The 27,286-nt window shown below is 40.6% G+C and overlaps 1 protein-coding gene across 2 annotated transcripts in view; it reads right to left on the minus strand.

Moving 5' to 3' along the window:
• The window catches only part of ST18 (ST18 C2H2C-type zinc finger transcription factor), a 146,438-nt gene that overhangs the window by 35,215 nt on the left and 83,937 nt on the right, over nt 1–27,286 (minus strand). For both annotated transcript variants that reach the window (XM_033203630.1, XM_033203629.1), the window contains 6 exons: nt 22,266–22,400; nt 20,555–20,645; nt 19,404–19,508; nt 16,776–16,969; nt 14,296–14,507; nt 4,830–5,075 (listed from right to left, as the gene is read on the minus strand). In XM_033203630.1, coding sequence (XP_033059521.1) covers nt 4,830–5,075; nt 14,296–14,507; nt 16,776–16,969; nt 19,404–19,508; nt 20,555–20,645; nt 22,266–22,400 — 983 coding nt within the window. The remainder of the gene's footprint in view (nt 1–4,829; nt 5,076–14,295; nt 14,508–16,775; nt 16,970–19,403; nt 19,509–20,554; nt 20,646–22,265; nt 22,401–27,286) is intronic.

Genomic DNA, 27,286 nt, shown 5'->3' on the forward strand with positions numbered 1-27,286 from the left:
AAAGAGTCATTTTATTACTTATGGCAAAGTCATGAACAAAGTCCCTCCAAGAAGACCTGTATATTTACAGATGATTACAAGTTTCTAGCTGTTGTTTTAGGCCTGAATCTATAATTATGGAAGGCAAGAGAATGGGAAATTTTGAAAGAAATAATCAATTATGAAAGTTTAAGTTATTATTTTACTAAATAATATAAACATAAAACTTGCAGGATATATGTTATTTATTTTGGTATAGCAATATGTGGTAACGTTTCAACAGGATAATTTTATTGCATACGACCTTTCAAATATTTTGTAACTTTAACACACAGACTCATATGCATACAATTGTTTTATGAAATAACTGTCTTTTCCCCTTCTCTTTGCTCAATATTCTACCCTTAGAAACCTGCAGAGAGTATATGTATTAAAATCCAGGTGGCTGTCACTAAAATAATTAGTTTTGTTATGGAGGCATTTTATATTGAATGAATTCCTAAATGGCAGCCAGTGTAAATCAACAGCATTTGTAAAAATCTTTTCCCAAAATTTAAAGTACAATTTTGAAAATAATTTTATTTTGTGGTTGTGTAAAAGAGGATGTGGTATATATGTGTGTGTTTAGAGAGTACATGCATGCAATGAAATTCCTTTAACGTACAGATGGAAGTTTATATTGATTTCAATAAAGACCAGGACATAATGGTAACATGAATAACAGATAATAGCATCTGGCACTCTTAACATTTTAAGCCCTGAAATCTTTGGAGAACTGACAGTTGAATGAAAGTGACAGCCCTAGTTATTTCTCAACACTTTCCTTTCGAGATATTTTGAGTTTTTTCCAGATTCAGGAATTTTTTTTAGGGGGCATCTGGACAGGCTATTTCACTGAGAGAGACAGAAAATATTTTCTGAAAATTACCACCAAAATTAAGCAACTGTTGTGCATATGAACTAGATAACAATGAATTAGAAATAATCACTCAATTTCTGGTTGTGTATGTGTCTTATGTGGTGGGGGAGAGGAAAGCGGCAAAGGGAAAGATGTGGGTGGGAGCAGGGACATACCACATTCCAGTCTCCAAATGTGAACAATAGATTGTCTGGAACACACGTAGCTATTCCAGGGAAGCTCACTGGAAAGTGACAAGAAAGGACTAGTCCTGGAACTGGTTTTTGTGGTCACATCGTGTGTACTTGCCTGGGTCGCAGGAGTTCCAGTCCTGCACCCGCAGAAACACATTAGACAGCTGTTGCTGCCAACACACCTTGCCACCTGCCATTTCTTCATTCTTCTCTTTTGTCTGTCCTATTAAATTTTTCTCAATATTCCCTAAGCAGTCTCCAGTTTTTGGTGATTTTTTTTTTCTTTTCCTTTTCCTCATTTACCTTTTTCTCTCTTTTTTCTTCGTTGTAGGGAATTCTAGGCCTATGACTTAATTTCATATGACCAGGAGCAATAACTTTAGCTCCCTGAGGTTCAAATTTCTCCTCTAAAAAATTTGATAATCATCCTGCTTTTCAAGATTGTTGGGATAATGAGATATTGTGTATAAAGGTTCCTTATCTTTATTTTATTGTACATAGTATCCCTCTGATAGCTTCTCAATGAGCACATTTAATACAATCTAATTTTTCAAAATAATACCTACCAAACATTACATTTTTCATTTTCAAGATTCAGAACAGGATGTGAAAAGTACTGTTAGTAGGTTACCTTGGCACAGATGAGGGAACAGAGAACAAGGGTGAGAAACCGTATCAGGAGTTAGAGTGATTCAGAAGTACTTTTATGTGTGTGTCTCCACCAGCCTTAGTGTCCCCAAGCAATGAATCACCCTGTTCAGATAGCTGGGACAATAAGCATTTAGCTTAGACAAATATTCTGTCAGCTCAAACCTAGGGCAAGCACGTTGAGTCCAAGAGCTCACTTAGCATCTCCAAAGTCCTCTCTGACACTCTTAGTGACACTGAATTCCCACATAGCTTCTAAATTCCAGATGTCACAATACTTAGGTTGAAAACTGTAGCAGTCCAAGCCTGTGTTGTCAGACCTGGAGTAAGTAAGCCATTCTGTAAAGAGCGTAAATCCACTCTAAAGAATCCCATTTTGTGTGTATGAATTTGCTGGGAAATGAAACACTGTCCCTGATACATATGCATGAGATAAAAACATACTCAAGTTGAATCTATAAAGCTACAAAGATAAATCCAGATGATTTTTTGAAATTAAGCAAAGCAGGATTAAAAAGTAACGTAAAATATTTCTTACAAAATCTCATTTTCTGGCATTCTGGGTGATAAGAACTGTGGCTAAGGAGGTGATAGGAACGGGTCTCTGAGAACATGAAGAGTGCAATGTTGACATTGTTGCTGAGGGCACAAAAGTATAATCAGTGTCAAACAATGCAAGACACCCTAGATGAAGATGAGAACCTACTTGAGGCAAATGTGTTTTGTTACTACCCAGGATTGGATGCTTATGCCTGACACTTTCTGGTAAATGCATTCGCCATAATCACAAGGATGAATGCAGAAAGCCCAAATGCCACTCTGCACATGGCACTGAGATACTCCCAGAAATGAGAACATGTTGGGATTTTGAACCTGCATGAAGCAGTTATACTTAACTCATGAGACACTGTCCTTCCTGTAACATAAGGACTTCTACTGGACATCCACACATCCTGGGCCAAGGGTCAGGTTTCCCTTTAGGGCTGTAGATGCAATGTGCCATGATCTGAGCAACAGTGGCCTGGCTGGAGATGAAGCAGTTATGTGAGTTGAAGGGCATTCCCTTACCCAAAGCTAACTCTGTGTCAACAATTTTGATCTCATCACAATTGTGCCTCTTAACCTCCCCACTTCCTAGCTTACTGCTTACTTCCATTTCAGACAAGATGTGCAGGATACTCGAGGGATGTGAACACTGACAGACTTTGAGATGATACACATAGTCAGAATTAGGTGTAACCTCTGTTCTTTGGCACAAGTCTGAGGTGGCACAGTGGTCGGCGGAAAGATGCACACTTGCCGGTTTGTGGTCGTCATTTAAGGCAAATGAGCTTCTTATACTTTGCATGCGTCACTTTCATGTTCGTTATAGTCAAACATGTATTATTTTAATAAATGATTCTTCTAAAATAGTACTATGATAGATTAATTAAGGACATCCTCGGATGCTTTGGGTGAATTTTGAAAAGCCAAGCAGAATAAAATGACTAAGGCCAGTATGAGAGAATCGAATCAAAAGCTGCAGTGTGTGAATCCCCTCATCCTTTCATGTGATGGCTTGAGTGGTGGAGACACACAGGCTGCCTCAGATGCTGAGGGCATCTTCCAGGGGTCCACACCCAGCCACCTGATGCAGTTAGCCATTCCTCCCTCTCCACATTGTGCGCCTGTGCATGCTACTCTGTTTATCAGTATATTTGGTTACAGATCAATCTTCTGAGCACACGCATGACTGTGGCACACAGGCATGGTGGAAGCGTGTCCTGTTCATTGCTGTATCTCCAGGTCCCATGTCACTGACTGGACTTGGAGATTTTGGCAAAACTGTGCTGAAGGAAAGAAGGAAGAAAGACAGAATGGAAGGAAGAGAGGGAGGAGGGAGGGGAGGGAGGGGAGGAGGGGAGAGGAAGAGAGGGGAAGGGAAGGAAGGGGAAGGGGAAGGGGAAGAGGAGGGGAAGGGAGGGGAGGAGGGGAGAGGAAGAGAGGGGAAGGGAAGGAAGGGGAAGGGGAAGGGGAAGAGGAGGGGAAGGGAGGGGAGGGGAGGGAAGGGAAGAGAAGGGAAGGGAAGGGAAAAGGGAAGGGAAGAGAAGGGAAGGGAAGGGAAGGGAAGGGAAGGAAAGGGAAAAGGGAAGGAAAAACAGCCCAATCCTGTGATCAAAACTGTGTATGTTGACTTATACTCTGAGATGTTAAGCATGTGCAAAAATCAAATTAGATCTCACCACCCAAAGTCTCTAAACTTCAAAAAGCTGTAAAAGGCGCTGCACACTTCTGCAGGAATGGCTATTTCAGTTCTTTACACATATCAACTGGCAAGCCCATCAACAACTTCCCTGACAAACAGCTAAATAGGATTGCTTACTGTAATAATTAAGGTCATATCTGCAATTACATAGAGTCTAAACAATTGAGAGTTCTCACTATCAGTTCTTTTGAATGACACTGAGTAGTCCATGGCTAATCAGGCCTAGTCAGGTGGCTCAAGCCATAAGGCAAAGGTTAGATGGATTCCTGCACCGTCGCACCAACTGGCTTTTGGGGCCAAAACCACCTCCAAGATAATCAAATACACAAATAGGTCTCCTTGACTTCAAGATTAATTTGATTTAGACATCCAACATTTCGATCCAATGCCTCCAACAATGAATCTATACTTAGGTATGCTAACACAGTTCCTTCACAAAACCATGGAAAGAAATCTGACATGACTCAAAGGTTCTTACTTGACTCTGATTTGATTTCATCTTCAACCCTCTGGTTCAGAGAGAATTAGTAAGCTGGCATTTCAATGTTGAGCAATACATTGCCCCTTACAGCTGTTATATGAAGGGATAGATAATATAATCTCTTGTGCAGGGCACAAAATTTCAGCCTTAATAGGAATAAAATTCACTATAGTGACATTATTTGAGGCAAGTGATAATGAAAGTTGGATTTGTTAATGAATTTCCTCTGGCATTAAAAATCATCACTTTATCAAAATCTAAAGCAAGGTACAAAATTACATATCATCTAAACAGGAAGGTGAAATATAATTTACGAGTGAAGAGCTAGTGATACCCTGCAATCATGCTGTCTTCAACTTATTGATTGACATATGGAAACAATACCTCTTTCTCCTCCTCTGTCTTCCCGTGAGTTTTGCTATAGTTGATAGGAGTGTCCCAGCCCTCTTGGTCACAAAGAGCCTGATAGAATGCCGCATTGACCAGAATGCTGTTTGTTTTGAATGGGGAAGAGGAAGGAGTTGGAATAGAAGTGTTAGAGGAAGTTAGGGGTGCAGCCTTGTCCAGGATTCGATTTTTTTTCATGCTTAAGTCCAATGTGCCATTTTCATCCACTTCTATTTCGGCTCCCTGGTATACAACAGGAAACAGAAAAACATTTAAGCAGTTTGCAGTTACAGCCTAGCCATGTGGGGCTTTTAAGGGATCATTTTAAATGTAAGCTTTTATGTAAGTATATCTGCTTTTAAATCTAGCTTTCTGATTTGCTTTGGGTAATGTTCAATTCTTAGGCAGACTTTAAGAACAGCCCCATTAGTGAGCTTTGTGTTTCTGGGTTTAAACAAAGTAAGCTTAATGTTAATAAGACGCTCCAAATACTAAATGTATTGGCTAAAATGGTTTTATGAAAAAAAATATATATATGTATACACATACACACATACACACACATTTACAAGTTTAGATTTACATCTTCTCTTCTAGTTTACAGAATTATCACTCCCAATTCATCATTTAAAGCATTCACATTTGTGTTTATCAAAAGGCATGTATAACTTTCCAACCCTTCAAATCATAATATTAATCTCACATGAGAAATAAGCAAAAATAACCCGCTGGAAGAGAATTTTTATTGGAATATTAAACTAATATAAAAGCAACATTTTACCCTAGGCTATTTGAGCCGTAAACGCTTTGCTTAATTGTGGGGGGCAGGGAGAGGGAGGCAGACAGTACAAACCACGCTTCACCCTGGTGGTGATAGAGGGCGTGCTTTGGGTAGCAGCTGACAGCCTGACTGAGGTCGAAGCCCTAGAGCGAAAACTTCAGAATACTATAAAAGGGCTTATTTTCTCCACATTTAGTGTGAGACTTAAAACTAAATTCACTGCACAATATTTCTTCTTGAGATACCTTCTACCTTTTGCCATGTGTTATTTCTTGGTTTCATTTTTCTGTGTCAGGAGGAACAGTACCCCATTCTGTATTTGGTTCAAGCTCCAGCAAACTGCTCACGTGCCTCGTATGTTCTGCAAGATTCACACACTGGGACGGCTCATGTGGTGTCATGAATTGTGAACATTACTATGCAGTCATTCTCCGAAGGTAGGAGGAAGGTGCTTGTCATTTTTCTAAATGGGTCAAATAACACCTTTCTGGTATTTTCTCCATCTTCCATCCATTTAAAATTAACTTCCTGATAATTTGGCTACTCTCTTTTTTTCTTTTGGCTGGCCACTCTTCTTTGAATATTTAGCAAGATCCTTAACTCTTGTGGTAACCAGATACTTCCCAGGGGATTTGTTTTAACTCTTCCCTTTAAACAGCCCTCACTCCCAGCCCCCAAACAGGCACCACTGGTCTGTGTCAGCTGGGCTTGCTGCTTGTGCCTGACTTAGAAAATAAAAGCCCTTCTTTTATTTGCTTGTTTTACCTGCAAAGTTCGTATTTTCAATCTCTCAGCCTACGAGATAGATATGCTTTACTACATTTGTGAGAGGTAAATACACTTCTAATATGTTGTACTAAGATGCTTTGGCCGTATCTTTCTGTCCCTTTTTAGTAAATAGTTTAATCTCTCGTGATAGTTTTAAGCCCCGAATTTGGCAGTACAGCTTATCCGGGATAATAACTTAGTAACCACAACATCTTATGCCATCTGTATAATATCAAATACATTTTTATACCAGCATTAATAAACCTTAGTTACAAAAATCCAAGATATTAACCATATCAGTGCCACGTGTGCTCTCTCTCCACGCTCTCACAATGTATTCTGCCAGGAGCGCATCAAAACAATTTTTGGCTTCATAGCTGACATGTAAATAGCAATGAAACAGAGCTATAGTAATCAAGTTTAATGGCCAACGTAAAGTAAAATGCTAAATATTGTAGTTGCTGACATTTTTCATAAAAAAATTAAAAAAAAAAAAACTTGGGTTAAGACTGCACAACCAACGTTCACATAAAATTCCAGACCTCTGTGACAGATGGCTTAGGAAAAAGAAGCCATGTGACTGGGCTGCAGAGTTTTATAGTGCAAAACCCATAAATAGTGCAGATTCGATTTCTCTGAAAAATATCAACTCTTCCAAGACAAGATTAATATATATTTTAGTTTTTACAGACAAAAATTCTAAATAGTCCATTAAGACAATGATAGATTCTAGGAGTTGTTACGATTACACATTTCGAGTCAATCGCTCCTAATGTTTAAAAGAGGCGCTTTCCTACATCCTGCGCCCAGCCTGCTGCTCTGAGCACCTGACTTCACTGGGAGAGAGCGGGTGGCTCGCTGGGGAGCAGGGTACAGATGGGCTTTAAGTGAGCGCACAGATGCCTTCAACAATTACACACAGTACCAGAGAAGGGTCCCTTTCTGCCCATAGATGGGCGATCACACGTTTACAGCATGGGCTTTTATTCAGAGCAGTATCAATGGGCATCACTTCTCTCTGTGCTTGAAACTCCAAATGGCAGCACAAAAGGGAGGGAGGGGCTGGGGGAGCTGTGGCAGATATGCATCCCCCACTCCCTCAAACTTCTAATATTCTGATTTCTTCAAGTGTTGTTCTGGGTCCTTATTTTAAGTATTTAAATTTAAAGTTCTCTTGGGGGTAGGTATAGGATTACTGCTATTCACGCTCTTTCCGACTGAGAGGGGATATCCCAGGCCATCAATTCCAGCCACTTTTGAGCTACTGATGCTACTACCTACATTTTATTTATTCATTAAGTTATTGAGAAAGCACTTCACATTTTTAAGACACTATATTCTAGGGAAAATAAAATTGGAAAATAGGTTGCTTCTGCCTTCAAGAAACTTATTTTTTATGCATATAGATTTTTAGTGAAGGTAATTTTATGAATTTCATGTAAATTATAATTAAACTGAAGGTTGAACTAATTACTCATTGTAATCCTTACCTTTACTACAAAATAAGAAGTGACCTAGATGGCCATTAACAGAGAAATACTTAATGAAAATATGCTATCCCTATTTAATGGCATATTATGTGGTCAGGAAAGTGATAATTATGAACACTGTTTCTACATGGAAAATACTTGTATCACTGACAGCAGGGAACAATGTGGCATTCCTACTATATTTACAACTAGGGAAAAAAGAGAGAAATGTGTTTTCTGAAAAAGAACCAAAAGGAAAACAGAAAAACGATTGTAGGTCTTTGTATATAGAAGGTAGGCTTGTGGCTATTTTCTTCTACTATTTTTCAGGCAAATGATAACATTATATTGTTCTAGCAATTTTAAGTGATCACACATTCAAAGTTTGTGACAAAGTAAAGATAAAGTTGGAATTTTAACTTAAATGTTATCTTGTGAAAATTATTAATTTTCCAAACATTGATAAAACAAGAAAGCACTGTTTTCCTGACTTGGCAAGCTGTCTTCTGAATACAGGATGGGTCACCTGCCATCTTTTCCCTGTTGACTTGGCTGAGAGGAAGCGCAAAACTAAGTGTCCTTCTGATTAGGTTTCTGCCATAATTAGCCCCTGGCTTTCATCTAGCAGCTGATGTTTTTTATTCTTGCTTCAAGGTTTTTTGTTTTGGGGGTATCTTTTCCATACTGAAAGCTATGTTAAATATGTTTCCAAAGTAAGCAGGGTGTTAACAGTAAACAGATGAAATGAAAATATCTTATTCTTACTAAATGGTAATTATTAAAGCTGTTTAGATTATAAATTTGTGAAATATACTCAATATAAATAGAGGAGAAATGATCGGAGGAGAAATAACTAATATAAGGTATAAAATTTAAGTGAAATTTAAAACAGCTTCCCCAAGATCTCTGGGACTTGGAATCATGGTCCACACTGGTTGGCCAGCAGCTTAGCTGCTCTAAGATCTTAAGAAGAGAAGTTAGACAGGCATTAGTTAAAATTTCTGTTCCAACAATTATGGTTGTGCCACTCAGAGAAAGTAATTTAGTATCTCTGTACTACTGTTTTTTCATCTGCAAAATGGGATAATAATATCTGCTTTACAGAAATTCTAGGGGATTAAAAGGGATTAATGTGAGCCACATGCTTAGTTACAGTACCTGGCACATAATACGTCTTGCATAAATGACAGCTGATAATCATAATAACTTGACCGAGTTTGTTTTTTCAACTTTTATTTTAGATTCAGGGGTTTGGACGAGGTTTCTGAACACCAAAAGAGACATGTCCTTAGGCTACTATGCACAGGGCTGAAAAGTCAATTATTAAATAGCTGGTTTCCTTGCACCTGTATCAACCAGTGCCTTGTGATCCCTGACCCAAGACCCTCATAACATTTCACTCAGAATGTGTGGCAAATCTGCCCCACTCTTAAAGTTACCAGAAAAGGCGGCATGAGGGTTCTCACCGCCCAGAGGGCCGCCAGACTTCCTGATACCAGGCGACAAGAATGGCAATGCCACATCATGTTATTTCTAGGCCTTGTTCAAGCACAAAACAGACTTTGAACTTTAAACATTTCAAGCAAGTGTCAATTTTTTGTTTTCTTTTAAGGCACACTCTGCATATGCCATTTTGTCTAAACAGGTGGGGAAAACACCAAAACAAACAACAGAATGCCTGGCAAGCAGCAGTGATGAGGATAAAGATAGACTGCAAGGCCTGTTCCTACCTCTGGTGATCAGGGTGGGAGGAAGGAAGAAAACGGGGGTGCATCTGCCTGAGGCCTATACCAAAGGAAGACGCTCAGGAGGCCCAGTAGACCCAGGACTCTCTCCTACCTGTGGCTCTGTGGCAAGACCAAAGGGGAGCTCTTTGGAGCTGTGGCCCCTTTGTGTCTTCCAAATCATATTAATTCCAAATTAAAATGAAGGACACTATATGCATCTTACAACCAAGTTCTAGAATCAGGCTGGGTACAGTGGTTCATGCCTGTAATCCTATAATTTTGGGAGGCTGAGGCAGGAGAATCTCACTTGAGCCCAGAAGTTGAAAGTTGCAGTGAGCTGTGATCACACCACTGCACTCCAGCTTAAGTGACAGAGCAGATCTTCTCTCAAAACAAAAAAAAAAAAAGAAAGAAAGAAAGAAAAAAAGTTTTAGAATCAAAATAAAGTTGATATTGTGGCCCACGCCTGTAATCCCAGCACTTTGGGAGGCCGAGACAGGCAGATCACCTGAGGTCAGGAGTTCAAGACTAGCCTGGTCAACATGGTGAAACCCTGTCTGTACTAAAAATACAAAAATTAGCCAGGTGTGGTGGTGCAAGCCGGTAGTCCCAGCTACTTGGGAGGCTGAGGCAGGAGAATTGCTTGAACCCGGGAAGCAGAGGTTGCAGTGAGTGAAGATTGCACCAATGCACTCCAGCCTGGGCGACAGAGTGAGACCCTGTCTCAAAAAAATAATAATAAAAGAAAATTTTAAAAAATTAAGTAAATAAAGCTAATACTTCAGACAAATTTACGTTTAACCATTATGTCATCCACTAAGCATTGATAGTGTTAATTGTTTTCTCCTGATTTAATTTCTCAAAGAGATACTTAAAACATATGTAGGCAATATTGGTGGTACAAATATGTTATATATATGCTGGATTGTATTTTAACAAATAAATAATTCCTTTGAAAATCTTCTGCCTTCGGGACATAATGGGCTCTGGTTTGGGCAGTGATTGGCAATGTCACAGCACTGGTGCCTTCAGACTGGAGCGTGATGGGAGCCTACACTTGAGGGATGCTGGTTGAGTGAATGGATGACCATGTGAACAGCAGCATAAGCCCTCTGTGTTGGGAAGGGGTGGATCAGTGACATGTTCCAGTTTTGGGAGCCAAGAGACTGCAAGGAGGAGAACATTTTGGAATGTCCATTCATTATATTTTTAAAGTGTGTAGGAAATCAAAGTTTTTTTGCCCCTCTGAAAACAATGTCTGCTCCTATGATCTTCTATAAGAGTAGTGATTTTACAAAGCACCAATTCAGATTGCCCATTAAGCTTGGAGTCCGTTGTAAGATTGCGTACAGCCGGTTAATCTGTATTAGCCCCAACATGTGGGCATGAAGGCAATTTCAAAGTTAGTGTTCTTTGGCTTGATGTCAAAAAGGTTGTGCCCATGGGTGACAGTAAGATCTGTAATTCATGCTCCTATGGGATGCTTTATGCAAATGAGAGACGCTCATTGTGTAAAAGAAAGAACTGGATGCAAATAGAGGGGAACTAAGAAATCAGCCCTCAACCAAGTTCTGGTCAAATTCCCTGCAAAGCCACCATGCCTTTCCTGGATGAAAGGAAGCTCGCCTCTTCAAGCTTAGCTCTCTACCCAGAAGGCAGGGACAGCTCCCAGAGGGTCACTTCTTTTCTCCTGCTTTATTGGTAAGCTCCTCAAGAGCAAAGTCTATGACTGACCCTAACCTGTGGCCGGGACTGTCCAGCACTTAGAGACCTTTGGTTGGTTCAGCTATGAGTCCACCTACAAGGATGTCTTGCTAATATATACAAAGTGCTCCGCTGAAGCTGTATATTTCAAGACCCTTATTTCTACACATGAAACTCAAGAGATCTATGGATCTGAGCTATGAGAAATAAGCATACTAGCAGCCTACCATCACGGAAGAATCAAATAACAGGGGAGAGAGAATCAGGCTAGCATTCAATGTGGAGGCAAAGTCTGCCTCTGCTTATTCCTACATTAAGTAAAAGGCAGAACTGACAACAGAAAAGGCCCACATCAGGCATGGTTTCATCAGAGGCTCAGTTTCAGGGTGAATTACCTTGGCTTTCTCTCACTTTTGCTAAAATAATTATCTTTTGTTAATTCAGGAATATATGAGATTCTCTTCAACATTAAGAAATTAAGGTCCAACCAGGACAGAATTCTAGACATTGTTACAGTTGTATGCAAATGTGTGCACGCGTGTGTGTGCACGTGCGTGTGTGTGTGTGTGTATGCATGCACTGGCAGAAGGATTCTGCACAAAGTGACCATCTAGGTCACCATATTTATCCCATTTTAGCAACTACTATGCAGAGGAGACAATTTTCATGGGAAAATGGTTTTTAGAACTCCCAGCATAACAAACTCCTTTGGGAAGTCAATCTGTGTGCTCTCTGTCTCTTCCACCCTCATCACCACATCTATTGTTTGGCTTCTGCAGTTAAGACTTGGTTGGCACTGAAAGGCTGAGGCATGCGGTGAGCTCCTGTCACCTGGGCATGCAGGATGAGCTCTGTGGAGCAGCCTGGCACCAAGCTCTCCCGCCAGGAGCCCGAGAACACACACTGAAAATCGACTATATGGTTTTTTGAAATGTGTCCACTTACCAATTGCTTTTCTAACCAAAAATATGTTTTTAAAAGAGAACATATATTGATAAGGGAAAAAGCACTGTAATTTTAGTCATCTTTGATATGTCGCTTGGTGTCATTGTCATAGAAGACAGAGAATCTAAAGGTGAGAGGCAGAATTCTGAGGAACAGGAACACATCTATAGGCACAGATGGACAGTATTCATTCTAGAACCACTTACCCAAGTAATTTCAGTAACATCAATAATTATAATATTGGTTCCTATATTCTCATAGGACAGCCTGAACAACCAAATGATAAGGCACTAAGAAGGAAGCTATTTTAGTATTTCTCCAAGTAGATAGCTACTAGAATATATATACCTTTTAAAAGGAGAACTTTATTCAGATTTTAAAAAATGAATTCAAAATAAAGTTGCATTAAAAAATTCCTTAAATCACCTAGGTAAATAATTTGTGACTAGGAATCTTTTGAATTTGGATGGCCTGGTATACATATGTATATCTTTTTTATTTTTAGAGGATGTACTTCTCTTTGTTTAAGAACCTCATTTGTTTAAAAATTGTTTTTGAGTGGTTTTTGGCCACCAACTCTTCCTGGGGTTTACTTGGCTCAGTTTTGTCCAGAAGCTAATTCTGATTCTTCTGTCAAATGCTCGGTGGCACCGTGTTACCTGCTCTCCTGAAGGCCTGGCACAGCACAGGCAGCAGCTGACCATGCCGGGGACCCGCACACTTAAAGGGGAAAAGAGAAGCCATGGTCTTCAAGTGCTCAGGTTTCAGGGTTGGCATTTAACTCAGAAAATCTTCCACATAAAGCAGGGTAACATTTCTTCTCAAGTGAGTCTGGGTAACTTATTTCCGTGGCTTCAGCCATCTAGGTAGGGAAATCATTTCTTTGAACTGTAGCCCTTTCTGTAAATAGGAGTTTCTGCTCCAGCTGACAGCAGGGGCAAATGGCTGAGCCGCTCTTACAAGCTCTGTGGATCGCTGTGACTGTGGCATCAGAAGCCCTTCACTGTCAAAGGGCATGAAGGATCTTTGTTTTTTTGTTTTCATCAAGTTACTTCTCAATATCAATTGGGAAGGAAAGGAGAGGGTATTGGAGAAATGTGATTAATTTCATGCGCTTCAGAAATGTGGTGTTTTTCAAACTTCACAGAATGTGATTTTGTATTTGAATGCCCTGAGTTCTCAACTCTCCCTGAATCATCTCCTGTTGATTTAATGTATCCAGGTTCTACCACATGTCCCTGGAGAATACTATGGCGACTTAGACTATCTTATGTTACACAATAGTAACATGTGCAATGATAAAATTTCATGGGTCAATTTTGCAAATGTTTTACAAGTCACCGTTTGGTCACACATTTCTTACCATCTTTGATTTGCAGACACTGGAAAGCTTCCATTGTTTTTTTTTTTTTTTTTTTTTTTTTTTTTTGAGGCGGAGTCTCACTCTGTCGCCCAGGCTGGAGTGCAGTGGCCGGATCTCAGCTCACTGCAAGCTCCGCCTCCCGGTTTACGCCATTCTCCTGCCTCAGCCTCCCCAGTAGCTGGGACTACAGGCGCCCGCCATCTCGCCCGGCTAGTTTTTGTATTTTTAGTAGAGACGGGGTTTCACCGTGTTAGCCAGGATGGTCTCGATCTCCTGACCTCGTGATCCGCCCGTCTCGGCCTCCCAAAGTGCTGGGATTACAGGCTTGAGCCACCGCGCCCGGCCCCATTGTTGAGATTTATTTTAATAGCAACCCTCTTTTCTTGTGTGCCAAATTCCCCATAGCAAAAATAGCTTTGAAATGTGTAAATTCTCCCCAACCCATCTCTGTAACTCACTTCTCCCCAAACTTTGGTACCCCAACTTCAAGAGGAGCCACAAGCAAGATGTGCACACTTTCATCCTTCTTTGACCCCACCAAACTCATCCCTGCCTGCGTTCCTCTGAGCCTCTTCCTAAGACAGGGAGGGGATCGCTTCAGAGGTGGGGGAGCAGAGTGGTAGTGAATATGGTTAGGAACATGAAAGGCAGTTTATTCTCACAGTTCAGTCGCTGGCCCACCCTCCAGGCTCTTGGACTGGCCTACCTTGGCATGCAGACTCTGTGGCTTGTTGGAGAGGATGTCTGTGGCTTCCCTGCAGCGGGTGGAAAGGTTCAGGATGGCAGCAGCTGCTGCTATGTGGGTGTCTTCACTACATTGACCGTAGCTATAAGAGCTGGCACGGCCAGGGCTCTGGGTGTGGGCGCCTGCACTAGGCAGTCGATTAGGAAATTTCACTGGATTTGAAAAATGCTTTGCTGTTGAAGAGAGATTTGATTAGCAATTGCATGTACGTGGTTTTAGTCATTAAGTAGATTTGTTTTTTTTAAAGAGGTAACTTCTTGCATTAAAATATGTGAAGAATAAATTAAAACACGATCCATTATCCATGGGAACATTAAATGAAGGTTATCCAGACCTGTTTTCACAGAGATTCACAGAACAAATGATGTAATTGCGTGGAGAGAAAGCCTATTCTCTTAATATTTTTGTATTTACACTTCTTATGACAAAAACTCCATAACTAATGTTATGGGGCAGGTGCACTGGCAACATTTGTGACAAAAATTGTAGATAGAAAAACATACTAGCAAAACCCACCAGGGACTACAGAGAGTTTAAGGCATGCCCACTGGAAAACTGCGTATATGTGACGACCAGTGATTCCAGTGGCGGAAAAAAAATGTGTCCTTTCAATATTTGTTTTCACAATAACAATTTCTACTTAGACATGGAATTATATTTTTATTATTTGATATGCAGGCTCGTTTTGTCCTTAAACCAGTAGAAGTTGTTCTTCATCCAACTAGATGGAACTAAATAGATGGTGGAGTCTTTAATCAGCTGGCATTTTGCATATTTAGGGAGAGAGAGACAAATAAAGGGCAGGGAGGAAATGTTCTCAAGGTGAACAGAAAGGCAATTTAGGTATCAAGGCTGAGTTTCCATTTTCTGTTTCTGTTGTGGGTACCAAAGCATTACTGAGAGATAGAATTAAACATATTTCTCTTCATTCTTGAGTATTTGTAAACATCACTCAAGGTTACAGGAGAAATACTCAAGATTTAATGTGAGTTAATATAAAAGCATTTAGCTTTTTATTTTATATTAATTTTTTTATTTTAAATATTTGATTCTTATTTTTCATAAAACAAAACTTAAAACACTGGCAAATGTCATATTTCTGTAATTACAAGAATATGAAAATGTCACTGAATGTTTTGCACTTTAAAAATCAATATCCATACTATATGAGTGCATTGAATGCTCTTAGTAACTAGCCTTGCCAGAATTAAACATATATGTATGTGTGTATACTGCGTGTATATATAATAAAATTGTATATTTTATGTGTATAGGCACACATAAAATTGCATGGATAGATAGATATAAAACTATGTGTGTATAACTTTTCCCCTAAATCTAACAGGTTGTCCGTGGTTATTTATGTTAGTTGGAACGTACATTTGATAAGATTAAGTAAAATATCTTTTAGAGTGTAATGTACCTCTCCCTGATAGGCAAATTCCTTTCAAGTCTGTTTACTACTGGGTTTTACATGAAATTCTAGTTCTCTGAAAGAATTCATTAACATCACACAATGAGGTAAACATTCTGTGCTCTTAAGAGCACTCAGTTTCCGTAGCCTGGTGTAAGTTCAAAGGGATTCTATGGCTATGCAGAATGTTGTAAAAAATTCATGGTCTAGGAGATCACAACGTGCACATTATTTAGCTCCTTCCTTTGTGGAAGTTAAGTGACCATAATGAAGAAATCATGGCCTCTACTGGTTCCCAATATTTCCTTTCACACCTTTTCATTAGAATGTTTAAGGACTCCCAACAAGTTGAAGAAATGTGTAAGAAGAAAAAACACCAGGTTTTATATATTATACCATATTTGAGTTATGGTCTTCTATATGGATGTGTTAGCATTGAAGAATATTAATGCATTTTAAGTATTTCCATATTAATGCTTCAGTTTGTGAGTCAAGTTTCCACAGCCACACCATTCTTCTATTATAGTAAAATCCTGACTTTCAGATTGTTTCTTAGACTTCTCACCTTCCCTGCCACCTTTAGTTGAACGCTTTTGCTGAGTTGAGTAATATTCTAAACAGCATTTCAACATTTTACCTATTAATTTCCATAATTTCAATAAAAATAAATATTACTGCATTACAACAGTCATCACGTTTTTCAATATAGTAATCCAAACTCCAGCTAACTGTGAGTTAAATATTTCTTTAGAATTATTGTAGTTAGATTTAACAATAGCATCATATTTGTAGAATAATTAACTCATTAACTATTCACTATATTATGTGTAACTTCAGTATAAAATCAGTAACATTGATCAACTTATTATTGTTTTCCTTATTGTGTTTCACTCGAATGTATTTCCTCTCCTGCCAGCTGTATGTAGTATATCATATATTTAAGTACAGCCCCCTGGCCCCTGATACACACATACACCTATACACAAGAAGCATTTTGGAGAAATGAGTATTAGAGCTCAAAGCTTACATTCAGGAAATGGTGGCGTTTTTCTTCCTTGCACTGTTTGTATGAGAGGGCGTTTACCAAAAACTTGGGCATCAAAACTGGCATAATCAAATGGTACTTTTCCAAACTTCTCTTGTTCTTTTGACACTGTGGCTCTGGGAGAGGTGATGGCTTGTGACGGGATATTGAATTCAATTTGCTTCATCAAGCTTGTCCTGGAGGGGGGGGGCGTGAAGCAGTTCAAAAGAAATATAGTGAAACTACTGGTGAGCACATTAGTGTCAGAATTTACAATAAATACGTGCGTCGCTCCTGAAGGTATCCACAGAGACACTGAACAATACGAGAGATGGGGCCATGGCAGGACAGAGCAGTGTGCTCTGGACCCATAGGGCCAGATGGAAAGATGCTCTGGGCTGTACGTCGCTACCATGATGCTGCGTACTCTGTGTTCCAGTCCTCCCATCAGCAAATTGAGAATATGCAATCCTCCATTCATCTTATGAAGGTATCATGAGCAAATATTTGATGCTTGTTAGCATTTTGAGTTCTTAAAGGAAAGCCATGTCAGGTGGGTGTGGTGGCTCACGCCTATAATCCCAGCCCTTTGGGAGGCCAAGGTGGGTCGATCATCTGAGCTCAGGAGTTCGAGACCAGCCTGGCCAACATGGTGAAACCCCCGTCTCTACTAAAAATGTAAAACTTAGGCAGGTGTGGTGGCACACACCTGTAATACCAGCTACTCAGGAGGCTGAGGCAGGAGAATCACTTGAACCCAGGAGGTAGAGGTTGCAGTGAGCTGAGATCATGTCACTGCACTCCACCCTGGGAGACAGAGCAAGACTCCATCTCAAAAAAAAAAAAAAAAAAAAAGCCATGTTACCATCAGTAAATACTGCTTAAGGCACTGACAAGGTGTGCACGTTCTGCTTGTTAGATTTGTTCATTAGATTGGCAATGAATAGTCACAACTGTGACCAGTGAGGAAGTGTCATTATATTCCATTCAGAAGTGATGTTAGGCCCTGCTCAGTCCTGCAGAGCTGGCAGAAATCTGATGCCTAAGAGGGGCAGTGCAGACACGGGAGATTTGATTCCTGAATTGAGACTTTCTTCCTGGGCTTTTCACTTTTTTTCCCTGCCTTCAGTCAGAATGTTTTTGCTGATATATATAATACTTTAAATGGCATTTCAATATTTTATCGATTGAATTACCATCATTTCAATATGAATCTAATTTACTGTATTATAATATCTATCATATTTTCAACATAATTATCACAATCTAAGCTAAATGTCAATTACATATTCTTTTAGAATTGTTGTATTTGGATTAAACAAGGGCATCAGATTTGTGTAGCACTGATTCCAGCCAAGTAAAACACGACTGATTTTCTGCTGTGGTGTAATGGTAAGAGAACATAAACAAACATACTTTCAAAATTTAGCAATATTAAAATATATATTTTTCTCTTTTTTCCACCAAAAACTCTCAAACTCATCAGAATGCCAAAGTTTTCAATGAGTTTTTTTTGGATTAGATTTTACAAAAACTTTTTAGCTGCTATAGAAAAACATCTGAGGAACTAGTTGATCTTATTGTTGCCTATATAATTTGGTTTAGAGCCTTAAAGCTGCATATATATTCTAATCTAAAACAATATTAATATTTTAAGAAATGAGCAAAATGAAATTCAATGTTCTTTCTATATTTGCTAACTAACTTACTTGGGGAGAAACTAGAGTATACAGTCATACCATCTAAGAATCCTAGTTTAAGATTTTTAATTGCTACTTATTCAATAATTCATAATTTTCACTTGACATATGTTCTTCACACATGTGATTTAAATGCCAATTTTGACTCTTTTAATCAAATCTATAGAAGCAAAATATTAAGGGAAGCCGTATCTTGAAAACGTTGAAATGTCCAATAACTGGTTTTGTATTTCAGTGACTCAGTAACAATAGTTATCTGATCATCTAGCTTAATCCTGAAATCATTTTCCCGACAACAATGATTTTATGGCAATAAATATATAACTTCACATTAAATATCATCATATACACATACTTTAGTATTTAGATATAAGATCTTCCAAATTTCTAGACATCACCAAGAGCCTGGGAGCTACCAGGACCAATAGGAGATATTTTATTAATAGCTGTCAATCATGGAAAGAATTTTTGTTTTAAATACATTATATGTGTTTGTGGAACTGAAGGATGAATATATAACATCACATATTTTGGAAAGGTAGGAGTGACTTTTGATGGCATTTTCTCCTGGCGGAAAGGTGAAGTCAGTGATGAAGGGGTGCTCATTTGACTTGTGGGTATACTTAGTAACTCACAATTCTGATTAATGTAAGCTATGGTATATTAATTCTTTTAGATTCACCCCTATTATGTTACCTTGGCAAAGAGATGACTTCCAAGTCAAACTTCTGAAGAGTTTAGTAGTTCATTTCAGCAATGGCATCATTAACTAGAGCAGCCTCTGGTCTAGTGGGGTGGGCTGCACACCCAGGTCTACTGGGGCTGAGAGGGGAGGGCGAGCCACAGGGAACTGACACAGGAAGGACCAGAGGCCCTGCTGTGCAGGAGCCTGGATGAAGAGAGCACCGAGAATATCGTTGGGGGTTCATACCTGTGGGCCTGGTCAGGACACTGCCCAGTTTGGGGAGAATCAAGCTGATTTTTATCCTGGGACATTGCCAGTTTTTCAGCTGCAGCAATTGGACAACCAGAAAGACTGTTTAAAAAAGGAAACACAGGAAGATTTGAGTTAAAATGATAATATGATTTGTTTTGGCATGTGCCTCACAGCACACTTGGCACACACTAAATGTTAAGTCATATTAATAGTTCACTTAGCACCACGCACACACTGAAAGATCCCAAAGGGTTTTGCAAACTACAGTGTCAATACTTGCTCCCAGCCCCATCTCAGAGGTGAAAGGTAGCAAACTCATTTTTAAACATAAAAGCATTATGTAAGGGATAAATCACTAAAGCTTTTGGAAACTTCTTAATATTCTAAGTGAATGTGCTCATTCCAATTGCAATGTGTCCAACTGTAGAAGTTAGCATGATAACTCTTTGACTTATCTTGGCATCTTTAGAAACATTTTAGGAACTCAGTTCTTCATCTTAGTTGAAATTCAAAGTGCAGAATGTGAAGTTTGCTGGCATAGTGCTTATAGGTCACATAGTACCTCATTGCCGCATAATCGACTTGTAATATAAAATGTGAATATCAAACCATCAGCATTTTCACCCCAAATATTTATAGATACACAATACATTTGCATGTAAATGCACATATGTGTGTCTTATGCTAGTTGCAATTTCAATGAAATGATGTCTACCCTACACCTGGTTTATAGTTACAACCACTGAAGCCCTGTTGGTACCTTTTTAATGTCTGTTGGACAGGATACAGGATAACCTAGAAGCAACTCTTTGCAATGTTCAAACAGCAATGGTGAGGTTCTGGAGCAAAAGACAACGTTTCTATTTGTATGATTATATCAATAGGGAACCCCAGCACCTTCAAATGTAGTATTTTTTCATGATCATAACTGGCTGCTAATAGACACATTTCTAAGAAAGCAAAGGATGAGGTCCTTTCTTTTTGACAATGCACTTGCTGAGAATATTTCTTCTCTATTTCAAGTGTCACATATTGCATAGTGATGCAGCAATTTGCATCACACATTGCTATCCATTATTTTATTGGGGGAACATTTCTACCACATTTTTTTAAATGCAAAGTGATTGTCGTCTAATGAGAATTACCTCCTGTGGGTGTTGCGGTTGCTGTTCACGTGACCCCTTCCTGTGCATCCCGGTGTGGGACACTTGAGCACATTTTCATGCATGGCAAGAACTAAGCACAAAACAACACATAAAGGAAAGAAGACTTTACCACAAATACAAAGCACACTAACACATGTAGCTCTCAACTTTGCATTTAAATGACTTTAGTTCCATCATCCACCATGCTCTTTCTATTCAGACACAAACAAGTGAGCATGGAAGAACTTCAGAAATTAAATCGAGCAAGCTTGATCAAGTTTTAATTTCTCTAAACTCCATGTCATATTTACACTAGACTTCAATGAGATGATTCTGCTGATATTTAATGTATACTGAAAAGCTTGTAACCTTCCCTTCACATGAATGTGATTTTCCCTGGGGGATGGAAGGAGAACACCATGTGTCACATAGTTCTTTCTATCTTTTCCCTGCAGTTTGAAGTTCTGTGTATAGTCTTCTTTATTTTCTAAGTAATATTATTTTGATTCTTTGTCCATCCACCCCCTACTCCCCACACCCCACTGCCGTTTGGTTACTGGGAGAAAAGTATAATTGAGCAAACAGCCAGAGAACCAGTCTGAGGAACTGCTAATCTGGCAGGACAGTACTGAGCTGATTAGACTTAGTGACTTGCAAAATCTCACTTTTGAGAAGATTGATGTTGAGCACTTCCATTTTTGCAATTTGTTTTGGCCCAAAAGATGTCTCAATAAGTAGGTTCACAAAGTGAACAGGTCGATATTGTACAGTGTAGAAGGTGGCAGCCCTCTACTTCACTGCCAGTGGATAGCTCACAGCAGGGCTGAGGGTAGAGAGGGGGCCAAGGCTTGCTCCTACTCAGGGCCCTCCATTGCTGCAGGATGTCGTGAGACAACACCAAGGAGTGTGTTCCCACTGCGAGAAGAAGCCAGGAGGACAATGGTTACTGCCTTGTGATGCCTCAAGGCAGACTGGTCCTGAGCTTAAGGAATCCATGCCTCCAGGTGAAACAGAACTATGTAGTCACACAGCTTAATAACCACGACTTATTTTTATATTCTGATGATTTAACATCTGGAGCCTTGCTGACTCTGGAGGGACTGCCCCTCCCAGGCTAGCCAATTCCCAGGGAGAATGAACAACTTTCCCACAAGAACACTTTAAAAATGCAATCCAGCCTATCTGGAACCCACAGCCCAACTACCTCCTTTACTGGGTGCTCACTGTCTAGGGCACTGTTCTTCTGACTGGATCGCTCCAGAGGCAGGTACCAGACAACTAGGGACAGCCCTTATGTCCCCAAGCTTGCTGAAATCATTCAAACTGGCCAGTCCTAAGGTTGCTTACCCTGCCCCATCAGAAACCACCATAAAGACTCTGACCCACTGTCTGCACTCCCTCTATCCCTGAACTCCCTGCGCTTTCCTGTGTGACCCTCGATGCTGTGGCCTGGCCCTTCCTTTGGGCACTGTGAGGAGCTAGCTGTTTTCCTATGGCAATTGTCTCTTGATCTGTTGGCTTTCTTGCACCTTGAATTTTCTATAAATACACTGTGTTTTAAAACCCACAGCTAGATGGAATTGGCTTGACACAGTTTTAAAAACATTGTTTCCATTCCTAATTCCAAATTGGGAGAGAAAGAGGATAATATCTTGATGATCAGGTGTGTATAAGAAGGAGGCTTCTGCTTTGAGGGACAAGCAGTACTCACTTTCCAGGGGAACCCGCACCTTGTGGGGGCACCCCGAAAGGCTGCGGTGGTGGGGGTAGAGCCCCGTCACGTGTCCCGTGCCATCACACCCAGGGATCGGGCACTTGGTCTCCCTCTTTTCAGGCCTTGGTGAATCTGTGGAGAAATTAAATCGAGAAATGCATTTGGTTATTCTTGTTTTTCTTCCCATTCAATAGAATGGCCTTGCAGGGTAACATTCTCACTTCATTCAGTTTTACTGTTATAAACATTCTTCTCACATTGCCTTGAATAAGACCCTCAACTAAGACCTGTGGAAACAGAAAACATGTTTTCAATTTTCTTGGTTTCATAAGTAAAGGCTGACACAGGGCAAGGGAGTGTTAAAATACAGAGATGGTTTTAAGTTGTCATGTCACATATTGCAGTTAGAGCCTCATTATGAAAAATCAACCCTGTGCCAGGGGATGAACAGGCTCCCGAAAAGAAAAAAAAGTGAGAAAGAATTTATTTAAATCAAAACCATTTCTTATTGAAAGTCTAGAAAAAGATGGATTCAAAATGACAGAAACAAAGAAACCACCATATCTGAGAAAGACCTGTCTGGCCTTGGCCCTGCAGGTCCTTGGGCTTGAGGGTGGAGAGCAGAGCCTGCTCCCTATAGAGCAGCTGGCAGAGTTAGGACAGGGCAAGGATACTGGCTTGTGTCCTGCATGTCCAGTGCTAGTGATTCATGGTCTCGAGATTCCAACACCCCCACGGGTTGCCACTTGGGATCAGCGTGCAGTGAGTACGGGGAAGAAGCTGCTGATCTCACTCTAAATGCAGAATCCGAAAACTGAGACAGCAGGAAGACTTGGAAGGGAAATGTTCTTGCAGGAGGCTTACAGAAAATAAAAGTGCAAAGAGTGCAGACCACGGAGCAGCAGTCCAGAGAGCACCCTCAGGAACACCAGTGTGGGTGGGGCCCATGGGAGCAGCCAGGCACGGCGAGGGACACCACCTGCTCATGCATTTTCTGGGAGCCTGGGGAGGGCGAGGCTCCAGACAAGCTTGGGGTTTGATTTTCTGGCACACACTTTGCCACAACTTAAAGGGTTACATAAATATATGCAATAAATGAGGACCAAACATGAATACTGGTGAGCTTAGAACTAACACAGATGAGGCCTTATTCAGAAATGTTCACATTTATGCCTGAGATGGCAGATAAAGTTGAAACAGATATTCACTCCTAGAGCCAAATTGCCCCACTAACTTGTGCTGGGAATAACACCAACCATAGGGAGCGCCTGTCCCAGGGCACTCGGGTCACGGAGAAGAAAGAGCATGAGAAGATGCACAGGAGCCCTCAGAGAGGGGCAATGCAGGAGGAAAGGAGGCTACCGGGGTCTGCAACATGAGGCCTCAGGAATAATGAGCACCTAGATGCTAAGAGTGAAAACAGGGGCCGGGTGCCATGGCTCAAGCCTGGAATCCCAACACTTTGGGAGGCCGAGACGGGCGGATCACTAGGACAGGAGACCGAGACCATCCTGGCTAACACGGTGAAACCCTGTATCTACAAAAAATACAAAAAAAAAAAAAAAATTAGCCAGCCGTGGTGCTGCGTGCCTGTAGTCCCAGTTACCCCGAAGGCTGAGGCAGGAGAATGGCGTGAACCCGGGAGGCGGAGCTTGCAATGAGCTGAGATCCGGCCACTGCGCTCCAGCCTGGGCGACAGAGCGAGACTCTGTCTCAAAGTGCGAGCGTGCGGAGCCTCGTATGCTCCTGTGCAACGGAGCACGAAGTCTGGCCACTTTCACGGGATGCGACAGACATTTCTGGGGCGCTGTATTGCGAGAGCAGATGTGCCTCTCCCATACCATGGCACCCCATTTGCTGGATGATAAACAGTCCTGGGCAGATGGGGCACAGCAGGTTGTATGTAATGCAATTATATGGGGGCATGGATTCAGCAGAAGGGGGAAGAGCCAAGGATCCTTCCAGTCGTTCTGTGCTGAGGGTCAGGGAGGTCAGGAGACAAGGCAGGAAGTCTTAAATGAGCAAGGAATGGCCAGATGATGGGGCTGCGGCCAGCAGGGGGCATTTAAGGAAAGATAGGACCTAAATGTGCCGGTGTCAACACTGCTCTCTGCATTTCGTAATAGACAAATTAAGAGTTCTGCGATGCTCTGTGATTTGTGGATATATGTTTTATTTAATCCAAAAATAGTGCCAAATTTCAAGTTGATGTGAAATCTGTAGACCACTAGGTCCAAATTCTTAAAGTCTGATTAGGGGAACTGAGGGCCCTGACACCATAGGAGAGTAAGGTAGAAAAAAAGGAGAAGAGCAATAATGTGTATTTTGATGCCCTTCCTCTCTTGGACCTTGCCCAGGTAAGGCCACGTTTCTAAACCACACTGAAAGGATTGGCGTCACACACTTCCCCTCCTCACCACACTGTTTGTCTGCAGGAAGCCAGAGAGGGTGCTAGAGATAAGGCAGGCTGGCTCCTGCCCAGGTGCAGCCCACTGACAGTTCACCGTGCCCCTTTGTCTGCAAGTCCCTCCTCTGCTGGGTGAAACAAATGCAGCGAAATGCTCTGGAGGACAGAACCTGTTTGCATGATAAGAAGCCAGAGCTTGAGCTTGGGGCGACTCTCAGGCTTGGCCCTTCCTCTATTTTCTTTGTACAGTGTTGCATAATGAGGATGACCTTATTCTCTGGTGATGTTACACCTTGGTTTTCCTGGGACTGTCCTCATTCACATCTGATGTACTCATGTAATGGCTCATAGTGTTCCCCTTTTCATAAGCAGGACAGTCAATGACATGGCGACTGTACTTACATTGCAACCTAAATCTCACTAAATGCTTAGTGGCAAGAGTCTAACTAAACTAATTTTAGAATTGCTGACTTATCTGAAAACTGGGGTTAAATGAGATTTTAAAACTCCTGAGTTTTCTCCTTAACAGTGAAGTTGCATGGGCAAGGTGTCTGGGAAGTTAGGCTGGTATTTTGGAGAATATGGCTACCAGTTGGGTTGAGCATTGACTTAACATCATGGAGCGCATGTCAGAGACAAAAAACATCCTTCTTGTGCCATTGGATCCCACATCGGGAACAAGGAACAGGAAAGGAATACTCAGTTTGGACTCTGCAGGCCTCCTCTAGACTAAGCCTGTGGCTCTTCTTCAATGTGGGCTTCACCTTCTTCACCTGTTTTGCTGACTAGCCTGCCTGGTATTGATCTTGCAGAGGCTGCCCCCATGCCTTAGGCACTAGGATACACCGCTGACTCATCCAGCCCTAGTAGGAATTCGGTAAGTCTCCAACTGGCCCAAATGTTTACAAGCACAAATTATATGCCCTTAATTTTTGAAAACAAAAAAAGAAGTTTTAAAAGCTCTATAAAATTATCCAAAGGATCATCAAATACTTTAAGATGTGGCTCAAATAATTAAGTTTCTATAAATACTAGGTTTAATTGCCTGTAAGGTATCAGCAATTGTTTAACAAAACAAAACAAATCATCATTCTGTCTGCTACTTAGAAAGAAAAAAAGATTGGTAATTAAACTATGATATATTATTCTGAGTTCAGAGATGATAAAATGGAGAAATGATCATGCCTGTAATCCCAGCACTTTGGGAGGCCAAGGCGGGTGAATCATGTTCGAGACCAGCCTGGCCAACATGGGGAAACCCTGTCTCCACTAAAAATACAAAACTTAGCTGGGTGTGGTGGTGAGCACCTGTAATCCCAGCTACTCGGGGGGGCTGAGGCAGGAGAATCACTTGAACCTGGGAGGTGGAGGTTGCAGTGAACTGAGATGGCACCACTGCACTCCGGCCTGGGTGACAAAGCAAAACTCAAAAATAAATAAATAAATAGAAATGATATCTCTTAGGATCAATAAAATATAGTATGTCATAAATTGTGGATTTGGGGAATTTTGAGTAAATTCCATTTTTCTTTTCTGATTTTGTAGTTTACTTAAAAAGTTAAATACAAAAAGTTGCACATTAGTGGGAGTGCAGAGCTAGATACAGTGTCCTGTCCTGAACCACAGGCTAGTCATTAATATTCTGTCCCCACTCCAACCCTTGCAGGATGTTTGCATGGCATTATCTTGCTCCTCACTACATGACACCATTTTATCCTTTTTTGTTTCCTCAGCTCGGAGCTGTAAGACATTATTTGTCAAGATTGCAGGTGAGTGCTAAAATGGATTTAAATTGACAAAATATACAATTTGTTTCGGGATAACTCTCAGCAATCAGAACTTCTCAACCACACTAACATATTATTCTTGTAAGCTGTTTGGGTCCACTGCCCTGATTTTTCCTAAGGTACTCCTCTCCCTAATTCTGTGGCTCTCAGGTTTCAGAGAGACCAAGAATCACCTGGAAGCTTATGGGAAAAAAATGCAAATTCTGGAGCACTGATGATGATGGAATCTGAAAATATTCATCTTAAACAAGCATTCTAGACACTAAGGATTGCTCTTGGGAAGCTCCATAAAACTGCTAGAACCAGCATCAGGCTCATCTGGTGTAAGACTCTGGGGAGAAAGAGCAGGGGGAATGCTCCAGCGAAGCAGGAACACACTTTTCTCAAGGCCTGAAGAACAACTCTAAAACCTCCTCAAAGCACACCTACTCTCTCATTGAAGTTTGGCCCAGAGATGTATGAGCCCTGAGGTAGAGAGCCAGTGAAAGTGTAGGCTCATAAACGCATTAACATCCAGTTTTATCCCAAAAAGGAGCAGAGCATCCTGCCTGGCTTGCAGTTAAATAATCCAAGAATGAGGGTGCAAAGAAAAATTAAGTTTCTGGAATTGATTTAAGATCCAGTAAATACTGATGTACTTCCAATAATGTCAAATAAAGTTATTTCTAAAGGTATGATGCATTTTTAAAAAGCAGTTAAATTAAAAGAAATAGATTCAATGAACCTTTTTTCATGTGTGAAAATACCCAAAACTAACACAGCTTGACAGGAGAATCATCTAGAGAGTGGGGGAAAAGAAAGAAATTGTTTATTTTATAATTATA

Source organism: Trachypithecus francoisi, unplaced genomic scaffold, assembly GCF_009764315.1.
Source record: "Trachypithecus francoisi isolate TF-2019V2 unplaced genomic scaffold, Tfra_2.0 Lachesis_group7, whole genome shotgun sequence".
Lineage (NCBI taxonomy): Eukaryota > Metazoa > Chordata > Mammalia > Primates > Cercopithecidae > Trachypithecus > Trachypithecus francoisi.